The sequence below is a fragment of the Phaenicophaeus curvirostris genome, chromosome 8, assembly GCF_032191515.1.
Source record: "Phaenicophaeus curvirostris isolate KB17595 chromosome 8, BPBGC_Pcur_1.0, whole genome shotgun sequence".
Taxonomy (NCBI): Eukaryota; Metazoa; Chordata; class Aves; order Cuculiformes; family Cuculidae; genus Phaenicophaeus; species Phaenicophaeus curvirostris.
Genome location: NC_091399.1, coordinates 36,903,125 through 36,928,554, shown reverse-complemented (window position 1 = coordinate 36,928,554; position 25,430 = coordinate 36,903,125). Strand labels below are relative to the sequence as shown.

At 41.8% G+C, this 25,430-nt stretch overlaps 1 protein-coding gene across 2 annotated transcripts in view; it reads right to left on the bottom strand.

The window, feature by feature from the left end:
• Positions 1-24,488, bottom strand: part of ROR1 (receptor tyrosine kinase like orphan receptor 1) — a 172,022-nt gene extending 147,534 nt beyond the window's left edge. For both annotated transcript variants that reach the window (XM_069861865.1, XM_069861867.1), the window contains exon 1: positions 24,364-24,488. In XM_069861865.1, coding sequence (XP_069717966.1) covers positions 24,364-24,463 — 100 coding nt within the window. In that variant the 5' untranslated portion in view covers positions 24,464-24,488. The remainder of the gene's footprint in view (positions 1-24,363) is intronic.
• Between the last annotated feature and the right edge of the window lie 942 nt (positions 24,489-25,430).

Genomic DNA, 25,430 nt, shown 5'->3' with positions numbered 1-25,430 from the left:
ACAATATCTCTTTGGGTTACCCCCGTGATGATAATGATTCTTGCTGTCCTCACTGGACTTTCTCCAGCTGATCCATACCTTTCCCCAAGATATGCTACCTAAAACTAGGAACAGTATCCCTCCCATTGAGCTCTCACCCATGCTGAGAAGTGGGACAGATGACTTCTTGTACCCCGCTGGTTCTATTGCTGTTGAGGCAGCCAAACACAATGTTTGCCTTCTCCTCACAGTACACCGCTGTTAGCTCTGCTCAATTTCTGCTCTGCGAAAACTCCCAAATCATTTTAGAAGAGCTGCAACCTGACCACATTCCTATTCTGAAATTTATAAAGGTGGTTACTCCTTTAGATGTTTAATATATTACACTTACTCCATTTCATCATATTTCTTCTTACTATTTCTCCTGTGTAGCAAGATAATTTTAAAAACTGCCTGCTGAAATCCTTGCAGTCTCTCCCACCCGTATGTCCTCCAGCACAATTGCTATTCCATTTCCCAGGTTGCTACCGGGAGCACCAAAGCACTGGGCTTTCCCGTTATTTAGAGGCTCTCCATTTTCCTTGCAAACCCCAAGAGCCGTCCTTGGCACGCAGTTACTCCAATTCTGCTGTTACGCTATATTAGGTTCACTAAGACCCTGTGCTGACTTGTAGGAATGGCACATGAGTTGTGACATCAAGAGTTTACATGAACTAAAGACATCATCTGTGTTCTCCAGAAGACCCAATAAGCTGCTGTAAGAGGAGGTTGGTGTGAAGGATTTGTTCTTGAAAGAACCGTTTATCTCCTTGTTATCTTCCAGCTGCTTGGAAATCATTTATCTGTTGTTAAGTAGATTGATGTAGAATTCCTTAGCACTTCTCTTTTTAATAGGCTTTATTTTTGTTCTCTTTCCCCCCTTTACAATTTTGCAAGCCTTCTCCTATCAGTATGCAGTGTCTCTCTCTCCTGAGACTGACCAGGATTGAACAACTTCCCCGGAGGTTAAAGAATTGACAGGAGAAATCTTAAAACATCTGATTTATGCAAGTATTCCACAACTATTTTCTCCTATTCTAGACTGAGATTATAGTCCTTACATCTCTGCATTCATTGCGTTTTCTGTTTTTTTCAGGGCAGGGTAGAAAGGAGTACAAAAAAGAGCGTTAAAAATTTTAGCCTTTGCTTTCACCCACAAAGAATTTTTCTCATGCACTGAATCACAAATCAGCATTTATTTTGGCTTTCTCTTTTTCTGCTTCTCTTGTTATCACTTAGAGCTTCAGTTCTGTTCTGCCCCTTAGCTGTTCTGATTTTGTTGCTGTGTTTATCCTAAGCTTTTGTACCAATCTCCAGTAATCTCATTCAGACTTTTAGATGCCTCCCTCATGTGCTTGAGATTGTTCTCTCTCTTTTATTCACGCCTACCATTTCCATATGCTAACAGGATGTCCTCATATCAGAAGTACAATCTCTATAAGTAACTATAGATTTTTCCTTAAATATTTTGTCTCTTAAGATTTGCTTCCCATAGGATCTTATGAACATTAACTCAGTATTCTTTATATCACCCCTTTTTCCTAAGGATTTCGAACTTCATCATTCACGATTGTTAATCAAAATACTTTTAAAAGTAAAGATAGCAAATTTAAAAGTACTTTGTCATCTTATATTTGATAGCTATCCATTCAGCTAAAATTTGAATATTAGATGCTCCTTGGAGGAATATATTCAGCATCAAGTTATTTTTCATGTAGGTGGCACTTTGGGATCGGGGGTTGTGGGTTTTTTTTGAGGGGAGAGGATTATACAGCATCTCAAAACACTTTAAGAAGCACTTCATGCTACTTACATGATGTTGTGAGTTCATTTTTCAGCAGGATATATTAGCATATAGGTAAGATATCACTGTGGCATGGCTGATAGGTACTCTTTTATTTTCCCTTTGCTGCATAAACTTTATTTTTTAGATAGCTAAATATAGATTTGTTTTATGATTCTAAATCACATTTAAAACACTTGACAGTCTAATAGTGATTTGAAGTGCATAAAGCACTATATAGGATCTCACTCTTGCCAGATTGCTGCCTACCACAACTTCATGCTTTTTCTTGACACTCAGGTGGCAGACAGAACTCAGGGACAACCTCTGCCAGCAGCAGAGCAAGCCTTCCATCACAACAGGAGTTAACACACTGTCTTCAACACCCAATGTTGTGCATTTTCAAGGAATACTAGAAAATGCATTTATTTCATGAAGGTAACAACTTTTGAAATAACAAGCAACTTGAAAACCAAACTGGTAGCACTTTCTTTCTGTCAACATCCCATTTCCCTCCCCAAATCCAGAACCACAGGCGGCAGGCAGCTGCTAATGGCAGACGACTTTTGCAGGATTAGGGAGGTCCACAGGTACGAGATAGTGACTGAGGAGTTTGGGCAAGCCCAAGAATAAGGATTATGTACAATGGTTGCATAGCTACAGTGTGAAAAAGAGCCACACATAGGCAAGGTCCCAGACAAATAACTAACTAACTAGACAGATAGATAGATAGATAAGGCTTTGATATTAAAATTTTGGTAGAACAGAGGGATGTGGAAGAAAAGTTCCTTGGCTTTTGTTCCCTGACCTAGTACGGGTTCTCTTTTGGGATCTCTAACAATTTTATCTGTGCTCCCCCACATGTATCTACAAGGAGAAAATGCATAACTAATTCACAGCAAGTGACAGTGAAAAATTAAAAACTGTTCATAAACAGTTCTGAGATCCCTTGATCAAATCTACTATAAAAAATTGATAACTTCTGGATACTATCACTAAGAGATAGCAAAGAAATAAAAACTGAGCACGCTGTATTTCTTTTAGATGGAACATTGAAAAGATCTGTGTTATTCTAAGGGCTGCCAAACTGCAATAAGAACCATATTTTTTGCATGAAATTTAACACCCAGAAGAAACTGTGAAGGACCACAGGGTCTCCTGTCCCTATATACTTATTACTGACATAACCTCCATGAGCACATGGAAGGAACACACTCTAGTTTGCCTTTCAGTATGTACCTACACTATTCCACTTCAGGCATATAATTTTTACTTGCTTTATATTTTCTATGCATTTTCCTTTAGCTGCACTACATATTTCTCAGGACCCAATGAAAAAAAGTACCTGATCTTTTGACACGCAAAAGTTATCTAGGTACTCCTCACTCTGATTCAATAGATATCAATAGCCTACACTACATTATCAGCAACCAAGGGTATCATTCAAGAAACAATACCAAATGTGACAGGTATTCAAAACATGCTTTTTATTCTTCTCCAGCTTTCCATGACACAGCTTTACCTACAACCGCTTCAGATAAGCTAGAAATAGCGAGTGCAAATATTAACTATAATACATAAATTGTGCACATCTCCCTACCTGCGCTTCCTCTTACACATCCAAATCATTGAGAAAAAGCAGCTGCTCCAGTTCAGAACAGCGTAAATCCAAACAGATTACAGTGAAGCACTGCCTTATGTGAGATTTAGTAGAGACCACAATAATTGTAAGTCTGATCCCCTGCATGATACATGCCACAATTTCCTACATCCAGTAATCCTTACATATAGCCCACTGCGGCTGTGAGCGTATTGTTCAGAAAGCCAGACTTGATTTAAAGGCTTCCAAGTGATGAAGACTCTGCCATATCATTTGATCACTTGTTTTCAACACATAGCTCCTTTCAAAGTGAAAAACTTGCAAAAGAAAATTGAAATTGGCTCCCTTTATTTTAGGTTATAGAGATTAACAGTGTACCTGCATTGGAAACCACTGCACAATGGAGAAGCGCCTGAGCAAGCAGGGCACCAGAACTGGTGCACCAGAAGGTCCACATGAACTAATACCTCTGTTACATTGAGGAAACTGTCTTGCCTGTAGCATCATGCAGCTATAGACAGCCTACGCCAGGCACCTAAGGTAAATTATGTGTTCTTACACCAGTCTGATTCATTTTTGTGGAGTTAAGTCTGTGCATTTAAAACAAACTCTGAACAAAAATAGCTTTTTTGTTTACAAGAGTTTTCTTTGCAAAAGATTTCTAAGCACTGGTCTCTAAAGATAGCATTTTCCAAACAGCTCAGTCATCTGGATGCTGATGAATCCTTTGGAAACGCATCTGGGTGACTTCAGGACTTTCAGACATGTCACGGTGACTATTGAAGGTTTAAATCTTGGCACCCATCCCTCCACAGGGACCAAGCACACGGATCCCAAGGAAGGTAATTGCATCAGGGAACGTATTTATTCTGAAAGACCCCATTTCAGGATCACACCTCAGCCTTCATTTCATGCTGCTCTAGTGGAAAACTACAAAGTGACATTAAGTCTGCAGCAAAATGAGATTTACTCCAGCAGAAGACAAGGTAAGACAGAACAAGAGCTGTTCTCATGCTAGAGAATACCCTATCACCCCCCCTTTCACCTCCATCCTCCTTTTCTGTTTTTATGAAGTTTAATCAAAAAAACATACTTAGTTATAGTTCAGTCTTAAAGTTGGATGAAACCAGTTGAAACCTCACATGGACTGCGGTACATTAATGATACCGTGCTCTCTTTTGGCTTCCTGCCAACAAGCAAACAGTGCCAACATTTGCAGACTTCCAACAGGAAATTAAATAACTGCCCTGTTGGAAATATAAACCCATTTACAGTGGTCAGACTTGCATTTTCCAAAACAATGATATAGTTTGTGCACATAAAACACTAGGAAAATTTGCAAGAAGATTTAGCCAAGCGAATATGAAACAAAGCCTTATGAAAAGGTGTTTTACACAGGTCTACAAATTATAGCTCTGTCAGGTGTATTTCCTGACCTAAGGCGTGTGTAGGAACTATTATAAGGGTTTTTACTGAGTTCGCTGTACACACACCCCACACATACACATCCCCCCATGGCTGCTGACTGAAGTTTAACAGAAGAGCTACTTATTTCACAATATTCTATATTTTTTCATTTACTTCTTAAGAAGTGTTTTGGGCAGCTAATAAAGTGCCTGCTGGAGACCTTAGAGAGCCTATGCTTTATTTTAACCTGTTGTATGACTTTCAGTCCAATCTCTGCTCCGGGCTACTGTTTCTCCTCACACACTTCATTATGTATTTGAGAGGGAGGCAAATTCCTGCCCCTGTGTAAGTCAATGGAGTTTTACCACTCACACCACCACCACTAAGATCTAGACTATAAAAGTACTCAAGAAAGGAGTCTGTTCCTTGCAAGGCATTTGTACATAACCTCAACCATGGTATAAATCTTGTCTAGTCCCTGCAAGTGCAATACACAATTAATACAATATTATTCTTTGGCAAATTTGATTTTTTTTTCATCCTCCTGATATTGCAACCTTTTTTCTCCACCAGCTCCTTCAAAGTACTATGCCATTTAGAGTGAGAAATGACATGGACACACAAGAAAGGAGAGGAATAGGAGGTAGGCAGCACACTAGCCAGAGGCAGAACAGTTCAATAACCAGGAACAGCAGCAGCAGAATTTTCTACACAGAATTTCTGAGGGATTAGAAAGTTGTCCTTTGCATTTTTGCCAATACTAAGATAGTGACAACTGTCGCATTATTCCCTAATATTCTTTATTTTTAAAGCAACATCATGCACTAGCGCAAACCAACCCCACCTTACATGTTTGTAAATGAAAACTTCACTATATTCACTGTAAATAGTCTAAAACTGCAGGTATAGAACACTTCCCCCTCTCCCCAGTAGTGCTACTTTGTAGTTCTGCACAGTAGAGCCTTTCATTCAAGGATATGAACTTGAATTACACAGGTGGGTAAACATTATTATCCTGCTTCACACAGATTGGGAAGAAGACAAATTGTTGCAGAGTAATTCAATGGCAAACCTGAAGCAGAACAGCATTCTCTGCACAGCCATCTCCTCTGAAGCCAGCAGTCAGCTCTCTAGAGTAAGGACAACTTGCAAGAGAAACAGTTTGTGGGATCAAGCTCACTAAGTGAGTTCCTCCCGTTAATGACTATCATATAGGAATAATTGCTTGAAAAAAAACCTGTTTCCCTAATAAAGACTTCTAGGAGAGATCAAAGATTCACAAAAAGATACAGATTATCTACATAGAACCTATATATTTTAAAACCTCACCTATAGTTTTCGTGTACTTACACAAAAGTAAGAATGTTACATGTGCTTATGCTACAGAACTAGGAATACACCTCTACATCACTTTTTTTTGCTTCTTCCCTTCTTTCTCTCTCTTCCACCACACAAGTCCAGTTGAGGCCTTTGAAAAATGTGATCAGTTACACCATTACCCTGTCATGGAATGAATTATTTGCGTCTTTAAGATTCACATTCTGCATAAGTCATTTGACTTCTAAGTAGCAAAGTAAGCAAGGAAAAAGAAGCATATTTGCAAGTGGCAGGAAAGGTAGCAGCAGCCTTAAAGAGTCTCTCCAAGATCTCAGATGCCCCCCGACATCACTAATCACTGGTCAGGTCTCACTCTTGTAAATAAAAAAACAACTCAAACTCTCACTGACTTGGGCCTTGATCCAGAAAGGCACTCAAGCAAGTATCTAACTTTAAACACAAAAATAGCTCCATTTAAATCAACTGGACGTCTTGACTGTTTACAGTTACAATATATGTTTAAGTGCTTTGCTGGATTGGGGCCTTCAGCAGAGATTGTTTTTTAACACTTTGTTCAAGATATCTTGCCAGTTTCTTGTGCCTCAACAAACTTTATCAATTTTCCATCCACTGCATCTCCTGTTGTTTCTTGAATAAACACAGATGTTCCTCCCCATTCTGAACACTTCAGATTCTGCTACTATAGTAATCTAGGAACTGGCAGATACTAAATTAGAAGGCAAGTCATTATTTCCAAAGTTTTCCTCAGGACAAGAATAAAAAGTACCATTCACTGTCCATACAAAAGGCAAACACAGGCAGTGGTGCATATACTGTTGGGCAATCAGAGATGATAGGAAAGGGGAAAACAAATCAACCCAGAGGAGGAGGTAACAGCTTGAGGTGTATTTCCTCACCACAGCAATTGCCTCTGTAAGAAGATTAGCAGGAGTTCTCACTTCTCACTGTAGCTGATAAAGCCCCAGAAATCGCCATAGGAATTGCCTGCTGAGAAACACTGGAGACATCTGCAGCAATGCCGCATGGAACAGCTTTTTCCAAGAGAAGCAGATAATTTCCAGCACCAGTTTGCGTGGCTTCTCCACCAGTCCCACCTTGCACCATCTGATGCAAAGACTGGTTTACAAAGTCTCCAGTGTAGGGTGATGAACCAGGAACACAAAGACATACCCCAGTTGGGTGAGACATCATCACAGCAGATGGACCAAGAGGCACTTGGCAGCTCTTTGGCCTTTTCTCCCAGCTCTTCCACTGGAAAGCAACTAATCACACAGAGAGCAATGGAATTATTTAAGTAATCAAAGGGAAAAACTTCTTTTAATTCAGAGCTGAAGAAACTGCTCAGATAGACCTCAAAACAGTCAGCAGGAGATCACTTTGAAAAAACAAGACCCCCAAGGACCGTGAAAAAAAACACACTGGAGAATAGAGATTAGAAAAGAGGAAAGAAACAGCATGAAGAGGAAGAAGTATCATGTGCTCTGCTAACTGTACCTCTTAATTAAAAGAATACAACTCTGCCTCAGTGAATTAACATCGCTGCTGTAACACACATTTTTAAAAGGGATACATTCCTGTTCTTCAAAACCCTGAAGGAGTTAGATTCATCTGGCTACAGCATGTTGCAGAACTAGAAACATCACGAAAAGATAATCTCTAGAAAGCCTGTGCTGTTATTCATATATTGAAACGCAAGTAAGATATTATTGGTTTGGAAGCTGTCAAGACACTTCTGTGCTGCAACAGAAGCCAGAAATAGACATTATCCAGCCTCTATGAAAGGACACTGGAAAAATCAAAGGCCAGAAATCTTTCGGGGTGTTAACATTACTCTTCTAAACTAAATCACTACCAGTGGAATTTTATTTAAGATATAAAGCTAATTTTATTTAAGATATAAAGCTTCTAATATAAACAAAGTTTCTGAAAGTAAAACAGGTCAGTCATTTTAGCTGCCCCTCCAAACAGCACCGCACCTCTATCATTTGCCAATACCATTGTAGGGTTTGTGTACATGAACATCTGTAATTCTGTTCCCCAGTACATTCTCCCCTGCAAAAGTAAACTGGTACAGACGGATTTATTTATTATTTTAATAACCTCAGTCACTAAAAACTGGAAAATAAGAAAAAGCACTGGAAACTGAATTTTCATTAGTGTGCCTGTATTGCATTACACCAGATATGTCTCTGCTTGGAAACAAATTTGATTGCATCTCTTGGTCAGTCACACTATGGATAATATACCAGTCGCTCCCCACATTAAAGAATAAGCATCTGATTATAAACACAAAACAACTGAAGAGCTAGCACTGCTACATAACTTCATGGTATTTAGATTAGACATCAGGAAGAAATTCTTCATGATGAGGGTGGTGAGAAACTGGAATAGGTTGCCAAGGGATGTTGTGGATGCCCCACCCCAGAAGTGTTCAAGGTCATTTAAATATTTTTTTTTCAGTGGATGCAAAATATGCCATGAAGTGCTTGTCAGTGAATACTGCCACCCATTCATGACTTCTAAGAGCCACTCTTCCTCCCATCTATTCTTTATTAAGCAGCTCAGAGGACCAAGCAAGCTTTGCAGCATGCTTGGAAAGTCAATAAATTCGGAGTCTTGCTGAACCAAAGGAACTGGAAACTTTCAAATCACGGTCTCTTCAAAAAAGACAATTTATTACCAGCATTGGTCACAGTATGCATTTATTCTGCATTTACATTAGTGTAAAAAAGGACAGGTTTTGTCAAAATTATCTTCCTGTGACTTTAAAGTTTCAATTAAGCAAAGCACATCCCCAAATTAAAGGGATGCTAATAGAAAACATCTAAGCAGATGTTGGCTGACACAAAAATACAATAAAACCCAAACAGAACCCCAGGACTTTGAATTGCCAATAGAAATTATTCACCAGAGCAGCTCAACAGCAGAGCCCCAAAGTGTGCTCTGCTCCTCATAAAAGAGTGTGAGTAAAAATGCAGCTGTACTCTGGATCAGAGGATGCTTCCAAATATTCCTGGCATCTTTGAATAAGGCTTCTACCAAAGACAATATAAAGATTTGGCATACACCATTTCATCTCCAAATCTCAAACAACAGAGTCCCACAGAAGGCATGCTCATCATTAAAAGAGGCATAAAACAAAAAATAACAAAACCCTACCTTGGAAAGCAGGCGCTAACACTAAATTTCCAAACCTGCAGTGTTTGTGCTCTCCAGGGGTGACCCTCCTGTCCATTCTTCTGTCTTCAGACATTCCAGTACCCAGATACAAAGGAGATGGAAATCCTAGAAACGCTTTGAATTAAAATTGGCCCAGGACAGAACCTGTTGATGCAGGCCAGAAAAGGGCTGCCAGAACCTCACCTGCCAGGTGCACCCCTTTTCCAGCACCTGGGCTTATATCCAAAATAAACCACTGAAGTCCCAAATCCCAAACATGAAAGATGCATGAACAAAAAAATATTCAAAATGTTTCCCAGCTTGGCTCAAGTTAGTGAATTCTGCAGAACTCAAGCAAGGATCAAATCTTGTGCAACAGGAAAAAGACACTTCAAGCTGTCTTCCCTTTCACTTCATCTGAACAAACATTTGATAAATTCAGGCAAAACAGAAAAATCCTCAAGACTATAAAATCCTTTTTCTACATACACAAAAATCACTCATTTCTCATCGCTTTATAGAGTTCCGAAAACTTATAAAAGTCAAAGAAGCCCACAGGAAACTAAAGCCAGGAGTTGTTTCCCAATCAAGAGAGCTATTTAAATGCACAGCATTAAACATTTCCTCTTTTTTTGTATCTTTATATTACTCCAAAATGTGAAAAGTTCATGCTCAGAGAATTCCTATTACTCTCCTTGAATTCCACATGCAATTACTAAATATAGGCTTCAAGAAAAAAATATTGTCTCAAATAGCAGTGAGTTTCATCAAATACTATAAATGCTTTCCTGACATGGAACTGGATTTAAAATTTGGAAATGAAACCACTTATTTGAAGACATACATTCAGTGCAAGAAACATTTCTAGTAGAAATAAACACTACCTTTTCACTAGGATTTGCCTGACTTCTGTAGTACTTAATAGTAGGCAAATGAGATGCCTTTTAAATTTCCTAGTACATATTTCTTTAGGAAAAAAGACAGAATATTATGGTTAAGGTAGGTAAAGGGCATGAGAACATATAGAACAAAAAGTGTAACCACTTGCATTTGGCTGTTCATTTTAACCCCATGATGGTATGAAAGTCTTGCAGAGGAGGTCGGATAATATTTTTTTTAGTGAAATCAAATACCTCCCCCACAGATACTTTCCTGTATGCAAAGCATTTGCTTTCTCCCTTCCCCTGACCAGCTATGCAAGAACAGACACTGTTTTCTCATATGGTGCTCTTTCTCATATAAAAGCTTTAAATGACAGTCATCTTTCATCCTTGAAAGCTGAAACAGCTACACATCATGGTAAGGACAGCACAGATCAAAACTATCCTTTCTCCCATGACATTTGGTGCAGGAAACAAAAACAACACTATATTCTGCTCAAAGACAAAATCCGAAGTATTCAAGTTTCACACATTCTGCAGCGGACACTCAACATCTATGGGAAAAGGGGCACCACCAGAACTCCAGACCTTTGTTGCACAAACCTGTAGAACCACCATCTCACGGGCACCACTGTACATTTCAGCAACACATAAATTGATGGGAAATATTCTGGAGGTGTACCAGTGCATCAGTGCAATGTAGCAAAGCAAAACAAAACAAAACAACTCTCCCAGTTCTTTAAAGCATCACATGTGCTTCAGGTTCCAGTGACGTCAATTAGAACTGCACTTCTCTGTTCTTCAGGGTAATATATTATAGGACATTCAGCACTGAAACTGCTTTCTATAAAAGGACTCCCCTTGTTCACTGTGTGCCTGGAAACAAAGTAGCAAAATTAATTTCTCTGAAAAGCACTGGGTTTGATTTTAAAAATAAGGAAAATACATACTTTAAAAATAAGGAAAATACCTATTTTAGAAATATAAACAAGTACCATCATTAACAGGAATGAGTTCGTGCCAACTGTTAGACACATCTTTTAGGGCGATAACGTCACACTTGAGGGGTGGGCTTGCACCACACATCACCACTTTCACGTTGAAAGCAGCTCTATTTCATACAGAAGTCCCAAGAAAAACTTGACAGTGATTCCACCAAGGCCAAAATTAAAACAGATAAATCTTTTTTTGAATGGCTTGATAATTCACTTTTTACCCCTTATTTAAATAAAACTGATCCAGCGAATAGCTTCAGACGCCTGTACTACTTAATATACCACAGTTCAGAAGAAACAACTTAGAACCCAGGAATACTATAGAAAAAATATCTAGTGCCATTATCATTATTTTTAACAAAAACATTATTAGAAAAGATATATTTGTAAAGAGAAGATGCCATGAATTTAGCCTGTTTATTTCTGAAATGTCAGTACTTCCCATCACAACCCAGCATAGCAGGCATTCTTTTACAGGGGAAATACTGCAGCTGACTGAAATTGCCTGCTGAATTTCCTAAAAGATGCATTACATGTATTCTTTAAAGGATTGGTAGAAAATCTGTCAGGTTCAGCTGCTCAGATTGACTGTTTTAATCAGCATTACTGAATGACTAAGCCCCAGAGGATCACAACCACTTGTAGGATCTTGAAGACAGCAAAGCAAGTAGAGGTCAAAAAGTAGTATTTCCTTCCTGCATCTCAGTCATCTCCACTGTAATCACCAACCATCTCTGGTGTCAGTAATTTACAGTAAAAGTAGAGTAACGAATAGCAGGATAATATCAGGCCTTGACACCTGATGAGATGAAAGTTAAATTAGCACAATAATCCTTCAAGAAGATAAGTGCCTTCTCAAAGAGCCTGACACTAGCTTACAAAGGCATGGGTAAGGAACAAGCGTATAGAACTAGCTTCAACGGGACAATGCAACAAAAGCAAAAGCAAGTTGAGCCTCTGTATCACCACGTATCTATCCTTTGCAATATTTCAAATTATTTTACAGTTCTTCTGACAGATAAGTACATAGACATCACTCAGCAAATTACACTGAATGTATACATGCTTAATCCCCAGCTTGTAACGTCGAGACAGAATTCTTCCCCTTAGGCCCTTTCAGTTACTACAATTAGTCCACGTGAAGTTGCCCTTGATATCTTAGGAGATAATAAATGACAGGGGGGATAGTATGACAGAACATCCGACAATTACAGGGTTTGAGTCGAGGATTTCTGTAGGGCTGACAAAAAAAATCCAACTCTAATGTACAAAACTGGGCAGAATCCTACGCAGTGCAAATTTTCCCAACCCAAGGGCAGTGATAGCATTGCTCTCCCTGCTTTGACCCTGGTCTGCAATGCCTGAAGCAACAGCTTCAGTCACTCACTGACACAACAAGAAGAATGATGCCAGTTAAGGTATTTGTTCTGCATTCAGTCAAAGCCTTCTGGAAAAAGGGGACTGTTCTTAGAGCTGCCCCATGGATGTTAAAGCTGGATGAGACCATTATACCCAAGGTACCTGGTGATAAGCATAATGCAGGCCAGAATATTTGCCCAGTGCTGAAGAGCTCCAAAACATGCCTCTTCAGAATGGCTTTGAATAAGAGAACTGAACAGGCCCCACGAATGATGACAGAGCAACCTCAGACGCTCGAGTTCCCAAAAATCTCTGTAAAGGTCCCGCATTTACAGGAGCCACTTCCACCTATGGCATTCACCAAGCAATTACATTACCCAGCCAAGAGCCTTACAATAGCAAGGAAAAACAGTGGGTTTGCAGGCAGTCTCTCCTTTACTGAACAAATTCACTGAATTACCTGCTATCAACACTGAGAAGGACCTTCCTCCCCTTCCCCCAATACCAGCTATCAACTTTTTAAATTTTCAAGACAGATCAAAGAACTTCCCCAGAACTATTAGGATCTTCACAGATACATAGATTTTGAAAATAGAGACACAAGCGTAACCACTGCCAAATCTGGCTCTCCATTAAAACCAGTTCAGGAAGAAAGGAACTGAACAGTTAGCTTAATGCCCAACCTAATCTGTCTCACCCTGAACAGCACAACCAACAAAATAAACCAAAAGCAAATCAGTTTGATTTTGACATTGCCCACGGAGTTGCAGCCTGAAATTAAAGGGTTCATCACAGAGCTCCTCATATCTAGAAGATTTTTGCTGCTATGAAAAGCAGGAAACCATATTTGGTCTCTTAAAAGGAGTCCATATGGAATGTCAAAGTTCTGCACATAAAATGCTCTGAAATTTTGTGAACCTTTTACTGCTGCTCAGCGTACACAAGCAGTCACAAAAATCGGAAATACTCATAAGGATTTAAAAGAAGATTGTGTGTCAAAAGAAAAATATAAATCACAAAACCAGAATGCGAGAACATAAATCATATCCTACAAACAGACTCTCAAAGGAAAAATGGCAAACCAGATATCATCTCCCCCTGTATAATAGAAGAAAATCAGGAGAACATCTTCTTTTGATCCCTGATGAATTAGAATTTTCCTAATGACTAAGATTCCTCTATAATGAGAGGATTCCTTTATAGCTTCTTCCCTTGCCCAGGCCTCTTTTTGGAGAATTTAAGTCACAGTAGGGACTAAAAGTAGCAAAAATACTTCAACAGTTCTTTTTAGCTGGGCATCTGAAGGTCTTCCTAAAGCTCTCTGCTGTACCAAAAATCTGGTTTACATACTTGTAAAACTATTCTTAATGTCAAGAAGAATGCATGTTTTTCAACACCTAGCAACGTATTGTACACAGGAAAAATAATGGGAGATAATGACAACATCCACTTATGGCCTGGCAGTGGAACAACCAAAGAGAAACAAAGCCTAGAGCTGCGATGGTCCCCCACTTGGTCTGCTGGGGAAGGCACTGTTCTTCACGACTGCCTGCACTAGAATGCATTCTGTTATCCAATAGCAGGTTTCAATTATTCATCTCTTACTCAATTTCAGATTTACTTATTTTAAAGGATACAATTTTAACAATAAATCTCATGAACAGTGTTAATTAAAAGCTAAACCTTGCCCAGAGCTGGACTTACAAAGTCTATGAGAATGTTCACAGTCCATTTATTTATTCCAGCATTGTGTCAGTTATTAAATTACAGTAAATTAAAAACACAGTGACAGACCAATAGCTAAAATAAGTGAGCCTTGTTGCATCTCACTTACAAGGCTGCCAGACTTGAGCTGTGACGGACTGCCAAGAAAACTGAATTTAAAAGTAAGGGGCTTTCAGTTCAAAAATGTCCTATCATGAACACGAAATGCTTCAACCTCAGAGATGCCAGCAGCCTGGCATCCTCAAGTTAATCACAACTGCTCGATGCAACACTGGGAAAAGAGACTGTACTCTCAAAACACAACTCTGGACCATTCAGAGCTGAGAAAGCATTGGCAACACTACTAAGTTGCCCCAGATATTAAAAGCAAATTGAAGAAGATAGTCAAAGTCTCTTGAGCATCCACCAGCCAGAAGAGGGGCAGCTTTACACCAGCTGGAGTTTCTGGGAGGACTTCTGACACATTGCTAATTAGAGCAAATGCAGCAAATGCCCAGATGCAATCTGAACAAAGGAAGAACCCACTTGGAATTTTGAGGTTTAATCGTTGGCTGATAGTTACTTCTAAACTATCACATTTTCACTTCTGATTAACAGCTTCCCTCTTGCTGCCAGCTGCTCAGCTATATCACTAGCCCTCCATGGCTACTCAGGGGAACTCTGTGCTTCTACTCCTCCTCAAAAAAAGCAAAGGGCACACATATCAAAACTTGGAACTGTTTTTTCCATTTGCCGAAGAGCTTTAAATGTAGGAAGAGAAAAATATTCAAGACACTAGAATAGTTAAGTCAGTGGACAGAAGCAAGGATCCACCTAGTGCTATTCTGTGGCCTTTTGAAAGCATTTCATGACACAAATCCACTTCCCTGACAATCAACTGGGAAATAAATGACCACTTGTCACTCTAGGTGGAACACATTGAAAGCAGAGCTCAATGTGATGCTGTCTACATTCAGTTTGTTCTGGAGAAAAAAAAAGAGATATCTCTATCATGCTACGAATTTTCACTAAATTCATAGAGATAATGTATTTTAAAAAGAAAAAGATCAAAACATATGGAATGAATAATTAACATATAAAATTGAAAACAACATACAGAATGTTTGTTACTTATACACACATCAAACATTCAAAGTAAACAAAACAATTACAAAGATGCTCCCTTTTATTTGAAGCCAAGTTAATTTTGGAGAAGAGATGTTCAACCATGATAACTGACCTCTTACAGGAAAAACTGGTAGAGGCAAAAACTGTTGTAAACACAGCGTAGACTCCACAGTGCTCAGACACACAGTAACTCCATAAAGGTGTCACAGATGAGAGTAATATTCACTGTACAATAAATGTGATCCCTGTACATGAAGAGAAAGGTGAGGTAACAGAAGTTTTGCAAAAGAAACAGATTTCATCTTAGTTTTAACACTGATTTTCTTTTTGGTTTTTGTTCATTTGGTTAAGCTTCGGCTTCTTCTAGAGCACGTTCTGTGTATACTTATCTTCGAAAGCAGAATCACTGAAACCAAATTAAACTGAAAGAAAACAAAACACCTCTCCAAGTTAAATATTCCACAAATGTTCAAGGGTATGGATGCTGAGCTGGTGAGATAGGCTGATACACTTTATTCGGCTGCTGGGACAAACACAAGGACAGCACTGCAACACAGCACTTCTCCAACCAAGTCAAAAAGGTGACTTACCACTCACTATGGAGCTCAGAGCAGTAATGAGCCCACGCAGAGATAATTTTTTCTGCAAGTGGGATGAAAACTTAAAAGCTTCAAGAATCATCAGAAAACATTCAAACTTCTTTCAATTTGTAGTGAGAGAAGGTCAGGAAAACACCTACCTCTTCTGACCAGTTGTACCGAGTCTGGACTAATCCCTTGTGGGTTTTTCCAGATGTCTGACTATCTCAAGGACTTCAACGATTAGCAGTTTTGTAACGTGTTCATCTTTATAAGAAAAAGTCCCTGGCAAGCTGTTTTATACTATCCAAACATACCCAGTACATAATGTTCTATTACAAAAGCTGGTACCAAGTCTAAGAAAAATAAAAAGACCACCACCACAACCAACAGACTCTCCTAGGAGAACATTGAGACTCATATGCCCTTGTTGTATATGCTTCACACTTTTTAGGACGTCCATCAGTCCAGCCTTGTCATCACACTTTGCAATTCATTCTACCATTCTTTTGTTACCCAACAATCCTTATAAGTAGGTCACCATCTTTACCTCCCTGTTTTTAAACCAAAGTCTTCAGGAAGAACAATACTATCATCACACATTCACAACCCGTTCAATTTCAGACAAAAGCTCTACGGAAGACAGTGGTAAAGTCACTTTAATTGAAAATACTTTAACATAGCAAGTGTCACAGCTACATTTCTATAGCGCTAGTGCTAAAGGAATTGCTTAGATGAAAACAAAACAAGATCACAGAATCATAGAAAGATTTGGGTTGGAAGGGACCTTAAAGATCATCCAGTTCCAACCTCACTGCCCTGGCAAGGGACACCTTCCACTAGACCAGGTTGTTCAAAGCCTCATCCAACTTGGCCTTACACACTTCCAGGGGTGGGATATCCACAACTTCTCTGGGCAACTTGCTCCAGTGCCTCACCACCCTCATAGTAAAACAATTCTTCCTATTATCTCATCTAAAACTCCCCTCTTTCAGCTTAAAACTATTAAACCTCATCCTATCCCTGCACTCCCTAATAAAGAGCCCCTCCCTAGCTTTCTTGGAGTTCCCCCTCTAAGTTCTAGAAGGCTGCTCTAAGGTCTTCCCAGAGCCTTCTTTTCCCCATGCTGAACAGTCCCAACTCTCTCAGCCTGCCCTTGTATTGGAGGTGCTCCAGACCTCCAATCATCTGATCTTCCTGTTTAGCCTGGAGAAGAGAAGGCTACAAGCCCAACTCTCATCTTTGTGGTCTCCTCTAGTCTCACCCTTACAGATCCATGTCCTTCCAGTGCTGAGGATTCTAGAACTGAATGCAGGACTCCAGGTGGGGTCTCACCAGAGCAGAGCAGAGGGACAGAATACCCTCCCACACCCTGCTGTTCACATTTCTTTTGATGCAGCCCAGGATACAGTTGGCTTTCTGGGCTGTGAGCACACAATCCCAGCTCGTGCTGAGCTTCTCATCCACCAACACATCCAAGTCCTTCTCTTCAAGGCTACTCTCAATCCATTCTCCACCGAGCCTATGTTTGTGCTTGGGATTGCCCCAGCCCAGGTGCAGGACCTTGCACTTGGCCTTACACTAATACGTAAATAATATACTAAAAATGGGAGTATTGAAAACAAGACCACACAGACCACAAGATCATTCCTTCTCCAGCATGTACTCTCAGCACCAAAGCACAGCTTCCCTGGATGAGCAGCCAGCATGTTCTGTATTGACCAGCCATAATGTGGGCATATTTAGGCAGCACATTCAAGAGGGACTGTGCCACTGCCTTCAGAGGAGGACAAAATAGCTACCCCCTAAGAGGAAGCCCTCACTGTGAATCTGGAAGTGCATAGCCTTCCAGTAATAATCTCAAGTTCCAAGTAAGAAAAGCATACCCTCATGTATTTCCAGTCTCTGGAGGGAATATGCGATGAAGCTATAAAGTTGCCGAACATTTTTCCTTGCTTATCTCTGATCTTTCAACTTTCCATGGCCTGCTGCTGTGCTTCAACACAGAGCTTCACCGCTCTGTCTCTTTCCCAGATCATCACGGAGCAGATGTACAGCCCTCTGCTGCAGACAGAACAGACCATCTGGGAATGGGACAAGAGTATGCACATCTGACACCCCTTGGAGGAAAGGAGCAGGAGGTCACAGGAAGCTGTTGTGAGGTATTGGTTTCAACATATGACCTGATCAGTTTGAAAAAAAACTTTTAATAAAATGCAGGCTTACACCAGGGCCTCCACTAACTGTTTTTCACAAGAACTCATCTAGTTATGAAACTTTGCCATTGTATATTGGGATAGCTAAGTCCTAATGTAAACCTAGTACCAAGTATCTGTTACCAAGTGAAAACATAGCTCAGCACAACACAACGCAGAACAGGGCGGCGGCAGCAGTTATAAAATACATGCAACATCTGCACAAAGTTACCAGCACTTTTGCTCAATCTCTTTAGGAGGAGTGTGTTTTGCCTCTACATATGGTGACTTTATACTCAAATTTTTTTTTATACTTTCCCTGACACCTAGGCCAGACAGGTTTCCTTTCCCTTCAACACTCCCAAAGCACCATGAGCATCCCCAGGCTCCCTGTCTCCAGTACAACAACGGAAAGGTCTGGATGGGTTACGTCGTGCCTGGACCAGCGCTACTAAACTGGTACGTAATTGTCCCAATCCAGCGGACAGGGACGCGCTTTCCAGGCCCTGCCAACATCAGTGATACAAGATACTTCCTGCCAGAGTTAATTTTTTGTTGTTCTTCAGCCTCCTGTGAAGGTACTCTGTAGCACCTCACTGATCAAACACAACCAGAGCCTCTGTACAGCTCTCTGAAGGGATTTTGTTAGAAGAGGATATCAAATACAATTACCCAGTGGAACTTGGTAGAAGGAACAAAGCAGACTTGACCTAGGCTTTCTTCTGCTTTAGAGCCTGTTTCATGCCTTTGGCATGAACTCCAGTTAATGACTTGTTGGAATACTTTAGAAAAGGCCTAGTGTTATACACAGCACTGTGGAAACACAGTACTGGCCCCGTAATTAATTTGCACTTGTCAGTTCGTCCTCCATGGGAGGGACGTGGCTTTCTGCTCCTGTTGGTCATTATTTTGTCAGGAATCTTATCTAACTGATTGTCCTCCAGATTTGTGTCCATCCCAGCAATATGCACCATGGGATTCTTTTCACAAGTCACCAGCCATTTCCTTTCACATTCCGCTCTGCAGACTGACTTGGAAACAGTGGCACTACTATGTCTCCACTTCAGGAGGAGATCCTGAAAAGCAATCTTCCTCACTACGGGATGCTGGCATGGAAGTATGCTGACAAGCCTGCGTTATTGCCTTCTCTCGCTAAAGGGTTTCTTTCTAAAGCTACTTCTTTTTCCCAAGCTGTCTGATTTTGGCACAGCACCATTTTCAATATCACACTGCAGTAGCAGAAGAACTTGTGTATACCTGCAAGTTTACATTATATTCCCAAGAGGATCTAAAAGCACTTCACTAGTAAATAATTATAATATTTAGAGCTTTATTGGTGTATAACACACTAGTGGTATCTATTTAAGCTGAAATTAATCCATTTTTTCCCTGAGCAAACTTCACAGCCTCTCTATGCATTCTGTCATTTCAGTCCAATTAAAAGGCATCAAATGTGACCAAGCCTCTCATATTCCGCACTCCTGGCAAGGAGGAGAAATGACTCTGCTTGCAAACAGACAGAAACAATTATAACTTCTTCTGCAGCACCTGACCAAACAGATTTTTACACCAAATGTAAAACTTCAGGAATTTTAGAGTTCTTTTCATTCATCATAAAGTACATAAAACTGCGATCACCAAACTTACAGAAGCGACCTTCAGCTAACATCAGTATTTTGTTACCATTTCACTATTGTTTCATTTATAAATGAGCAGATTCACTGACTTTCAATACCTCCATGATTATAACGAAAAAGAAACAGGAATGGAAGAAACCCTACAAAGTAACTTAACTGCTCAACTGCTGCCCCAGCCTCAATCCAAAGCTCTACTTTGGGGAGTTGGCTCCACAGCCTCCCAGTGCTGCTCCACATTTACCATCACAAACTGTTTCCTACCGCATCACCAGACTGACATTTCACATAAACCTTCCCTCTGCTTGCCTGTGCAAGGGAATATTATAAGACAACAGCCCCGGTTTGCTGCTTTTGAAAAGAAGAAACTTGCATGAAAGATAGCATCTTAACAATAAAATAACCTCATTTTATATTCATTTAAGTGTTTCAGTACCTAGGAGTCACTGTCAAAACATAAGCTGCTTAATCACTGTCACGCCTCCACCTACACTAGGCTGGGTGTGAGACTTCCCAGGTTTGCCAAGGCCAGCCCTGACACAAACTGCCTCATTTCTTTTGGTTCAGGGAGCAATTTCAGCAGGGGAGGGCCAACACACGTTACCTGGTTACCTATAGGAAGATGAGCACATCACACTGAAACAGGAGATAAAACACATGACTTCGCAAACAAAAATAAGTGCAGCTCACAGTCCACCAGATTACTAAAAACTGTTGCTTAAGATACACAATCTCCAAAACATACACAACTTTGTGAACATAAAATTTGCAACTGCAGATGATATAAGGTTTTTTCCAAGGGCTTGGGGAAGGAAAGGTTTACACTTTTTATTTTGTATTAGTTAACTTTCCAGATATTTCTGGCATGCAAGACAATCACTATGTGGAAAGCAGCTGCATTTAGTTAAGAGACTTTTAAAAAGAGATTTCAACTCCAAGGTGCTCTTTTGTGTCTCAGAAGACTGCTGCATTTCTACATGTTTCCAAAGTGGTATCTAGGGTCACACTTCAGGGAAGCACTTTTTTCCCCTCCTCTACCTTTGCCTAGATTTAGGTATTTGTATTTAAAATCCATACACAAGCTTTAAAACACTCCCCTGCCCAATCTCATTTGCAAGGCTTTAAGTTAAAGTTCCTGTATGCACATAATCCACACAGCAGTTCCAGTAGACGTTAATTATAGAAAGAAAGAAATGTTGTCCTGAAGATAATTCGCTGATACTTCAAGCAACTTTTGTCAAGAAAGCTGAGATTACAATCACGGTAAATCAAACAGTGACACCTACTCTAATCGTTTTACAAGCTTATGGCAACAAAAGCATTTTGTTTGTAAACTCTTAAGTGAATACCAGCTGAAATAGCAGCCCGCTAACCTATGGACAAAACAATTAATCAGCCGGGGTATTACAGGGACTAATCAAGAGCTGTGGAACCTCATCTGAGAAGAAGCAACTTTCAACAGTAGCCCCTATAATCTGAAACATAAATTAGAGATCTGTGGTTTCATTATATGCTTTTAGAATGCTTTTATACTATTCACACTTCTGTCATCGTGACTCCTTACAATGTTACATGATATAGAATAACAAAGCTGAAGTGGTAATATCCATTGTCAGATACTGCTAAGAATGAAAATATATCCAAGTTAGAGAGTTCCTGTGATTTCCATTCCAATTAACTTTGTGGTTTTATTCAGAATGCTTGAGCCAGCCCAGGAGCACCCTTGGGAAGAGCACACATTAAAGAGGGCATGAATGTACAAAGGAAAATGCGCTTTTTGTTTTGTTTTGTTCTCTACAAGGAAAGGTCATTGACAAAAAAAGGAAGCAGCAGGAGACAGGGGGAAAAGTGAAAAGACAAAAAAGAGCTTTTGGAAGGCAACACAGCAAAACAGTTTTGCTCACTTGACAATATCTCAACTAAATGGACAACTTGATAATAATCCCCCTAAAAGAGATGTGACAATAGCTGTGCAGGTTCCTGCCCTCCAAGCAGATACACATCTGATTTGAGTAGGCTGATGCAACTCAGTAGGATGTGAGGCCGTTTGAGCACATCTGTATACGTTTACTGGATCACAGTGTCAAACAGGGAAGTCTCTAGAGTGGGAGTCATGTCTTCACAGATGTTTGGACCAAGCGCAGCACAATGAAGCTCTGATCCTTTTGGACCTCAGGGAGCCAACAGCCCAAACTACTCTTCAATATTTTCATTGTTTTAAACCGTCAGATCTTGGACTTTTTTGGTAGAAGTTAGGCTACTACTAGAGATTTCATTGCAGTTCTTATTTGATAAGCCTGGTAAAAAAAATAGTCTTTTACTTATTTAGTGGTCCATATTCTATCATTTTTTAACAGAAAAGGGGTAGGGATTGAAGGGTGTTGTATGGTTGGTTGGGTTTCTGACAGAGCAAAATCTATTCACCCAGCCGCTACAGTTACCTTTAAGAAATTTGTAAAACACTTAATAATAGGTTTTGTTTGTTTGTTTGTTTTAGAATTCAATTAGATGCTCAGACTCCCTTATTCTTCTACAAAATCTAGATCTTTAGCAACTTTGGGAGAAAATGTTGTATGTGGTTGCAACATATGTGATAGATGTCTATCTAGAAATAAATAAATAAATCTCTTGATCCACCCATGAGTCACCACTAAGTTTTTGCCAAAGATACTAGTTAAAATACAGGAAATATTTCACTGTAGAAAGCAATTGTGCATAATTACTATACTAATAGTCATACACAAAGGTGAATTCATATAATGCAAGATACTTCCCAGCAGAATTCACAGTAAATTAAAAATGTCCAGTTTTGTCTTTAACGGTGGCTTTATGTTTGGGAGGGGTTTTTTTTTCCCTCCAGGCTCTTATAAAGCCACAAAATTTCATATCATAACCCTAAAGTTTTGAAATTAACTGAAAAGCAGGAAAAGGGATGGATTGTCTTTTGTCCCCTTTTTAAAAATACAGCTATTTGTTAGAACATATAGCATTCCCTGGAGACACTAGAAAACAACATTTGAAAATTCTCCCACTGAGATGTCATGAAGAATTCCTACCCTTAGCTAGAACCCAGGTCATGGAGAATTCCTACCCTAGAACCCATCCATTTGTTCCACACTCACAGACTCCTGTGTCCAATAAAGTCGCACTGTAATATCTGGAAGCCACTCAAAGAGAGCCACTACCTAACACAGTCCCAGGTAACATCATCATTAGGGACACACTTAAGCACAAAGAGAAATTCAGGCACAGGCAAACGGCAAGAGCGTTGCATCCCTTACCTACGACAGTATTGGCAATCTGGCTTAGAGGTTTAATAACCACAGTTTTTTCAGTTCTGAACCGCTAAGTATTCAAATTCATCAGCTTTATCTCTTCGGTTCTCTCTTTCCCCCTTCTTTAAGTACTAAGTATGGCCGTGTCGTTAATCAGAACTTTTCAGAAGTGGCTTGTGATTTAAGTACCCACCATAAAATACCTTCAAGGAAACAGAGTTCACGAATATCCACCTTTTAGCGAAATTCTCACACAGGCGACCAAAAGCACTGCTCACTTTTTTACTGACTTGGCCTTAGAAACGTGTCTCTCTTGCCTAATTCCATCCAGGTCCCTTTATGCATGCGCTACGCCTTAAACATTAGGTGTTTGCAAGAGGCTGAAATCAAACCCCCAATAAAACAGAGAGATCGCAAAATAAATATTACTCATTAAAGATAAATCAAACAGGCTTTCTTTAAGGTTGGCATTTAAGAATAAAATAAAATAAACCTTCTTGGAAGACCGCAAGGGCGACGAGATGGCAAAACACCCTGAAAGCCGGAGCTGAAGGACAAGCCATCGCGGCTAACACCGCCTCGGGAACCGTAAACCTCCTATCAAAAGCGGGACCGCCTGGGAATGGTTACACACCGCTAATAACTCGGCCAAACACTCGGAAGGGGTTTTTTACGAAGCAATTAAATACAGACGGAGTATAAAACTGGGAGTTCGTTAACGGGAAGGCCGGGGGTGGGGGCGGGAAAGCCGGGCTCCTGGGCGGGCGGAGTCCCTGGGGCACGGGTAGACCTGAGCCCCGCAGCCCCGCGAGTCCCGGGGGGACGAGTAAACCTGAGCGCCGCAGCTCCGAGGAACCCCGGGGGGGGCGACGGGTAGACCTGAGAGCCGCAGCCCCGAAGAGCCCCGGGTGGGACGGGTAGACCTGAGCCCCGCAGCCCCGAGGAACCCCGGAGGGAATGGGTAGACCTGAGAGCCGCAGCCCCGAGGAGTCCCGGGGGGGGGACGGGTAGACCTGAGAGCCGCAGCCCCGCGAGTCCCGGGGGGAACGGGCAGACCTGAGCCCCGCAGCCCCGAGGAACCCCGGGGGGGGGACGGGTAGACCTGAGTCCCGCAGCCCCGAGGAACCCCGGGGGAGGGACGGGTAGACCTGAGTCCCGCAGCCCCGAGGAACCCCGGGGGGAACGGGCAGACCTGAGTCCCGCAGCCCCGACGAGCCCTGGGGGGGACAAGGAGCCCTGAGCCCCGCAGCCCCGAGCCCCAGCGGCCCCGAGGAGCCCCGGGGAGGACGGGGTGTCCCGCTGCCCCTACCTTGCGTGGGGTCCCCCAGCTCCGCCCGGCTGCCCGCGCGCAGCAGCAGGAGCAGCGGGAGCAGCACGAGGCTCCCGTCCCCGCCGCCGGGCTGCTGCATTCCTGAGCCGGCGCCGCGCCGCTCCCACCTCGGCCGCGCCGAGCCGAGCCGTCCCGCGCCCCCGGCGCCGCGCTCTCCCGGCGGGGCGCCCGCCGCCTGCGCCGCTCTCAGCCCCTCGCTTGTCACTTTCCGCCGGCCCCGCGCGCGGCCCGGCCCCGGCAGAGCCCCCCCCCACCCCGCCCCGGCCCCGCCGCAGCCCGGCGCCGCAGCGCCCCCTGCCGCCCGGCCCCGCGCCCGCCCGCCCCGCCGCGGAGCTGCCCTCGGCCGCGGCCCGGCTCGCGCCTTCCCCGGGCGGGTGGGTTCGGGAAGGCGCCAGCTGAGGTCATTGTCCGTTCCCCTCCCTGCTCCGTTTTCCAGGTCCCTGATACTCAAACGCGAGCTGCGGCACCCAGGGGGAAACCGCTTTTCCGAGCAGAGTCTAGTTTAGCTAGTGGCTCCCCGCGTTTCTGATCTTCCCAGGTCTCTTAATGGTCTTCCCTTATCGTGCACAAAAGCCAGAACGCCTTGTGGACAGGCTTCCCTGAGGAAGCTTCCTAGTCACAAAAGCAAAGAGTGCAATCATAGAATGGTTTGGGTTGGAAGGGACCTTAAAGATCATCCAGTTCCACCCCCCCTGCCATGAGCAGGGACACCTCCCACCAGCCCAGGCTGCCCAAGGCCCATCCAACCTGGCCTTGAACACCTCCAGGGTGGGGCAGCCACAGCTTCTCTGGGCAACCTGTGCCAGGGCCTCCTCTCTCTCATCGTGAAGAAATTCCTCCTTATGTCTAGTCTAAATCTGCCCCTCTCCAGTTTATACCCATTGCCCCTCATCCTATCACTAGAAGCCTTTGTAAACAGTCCCTCCCCAGCTTTCCTATGACCCCCTTCAGGTGTTGGAAGTTCTCTATAAGGTCTCCTCTGAGCCTTCTGTTCTCCAGGCTGAACAAGCCCTCTCAGCCTCTCAATTCCCATCTTAGGGTGCCTG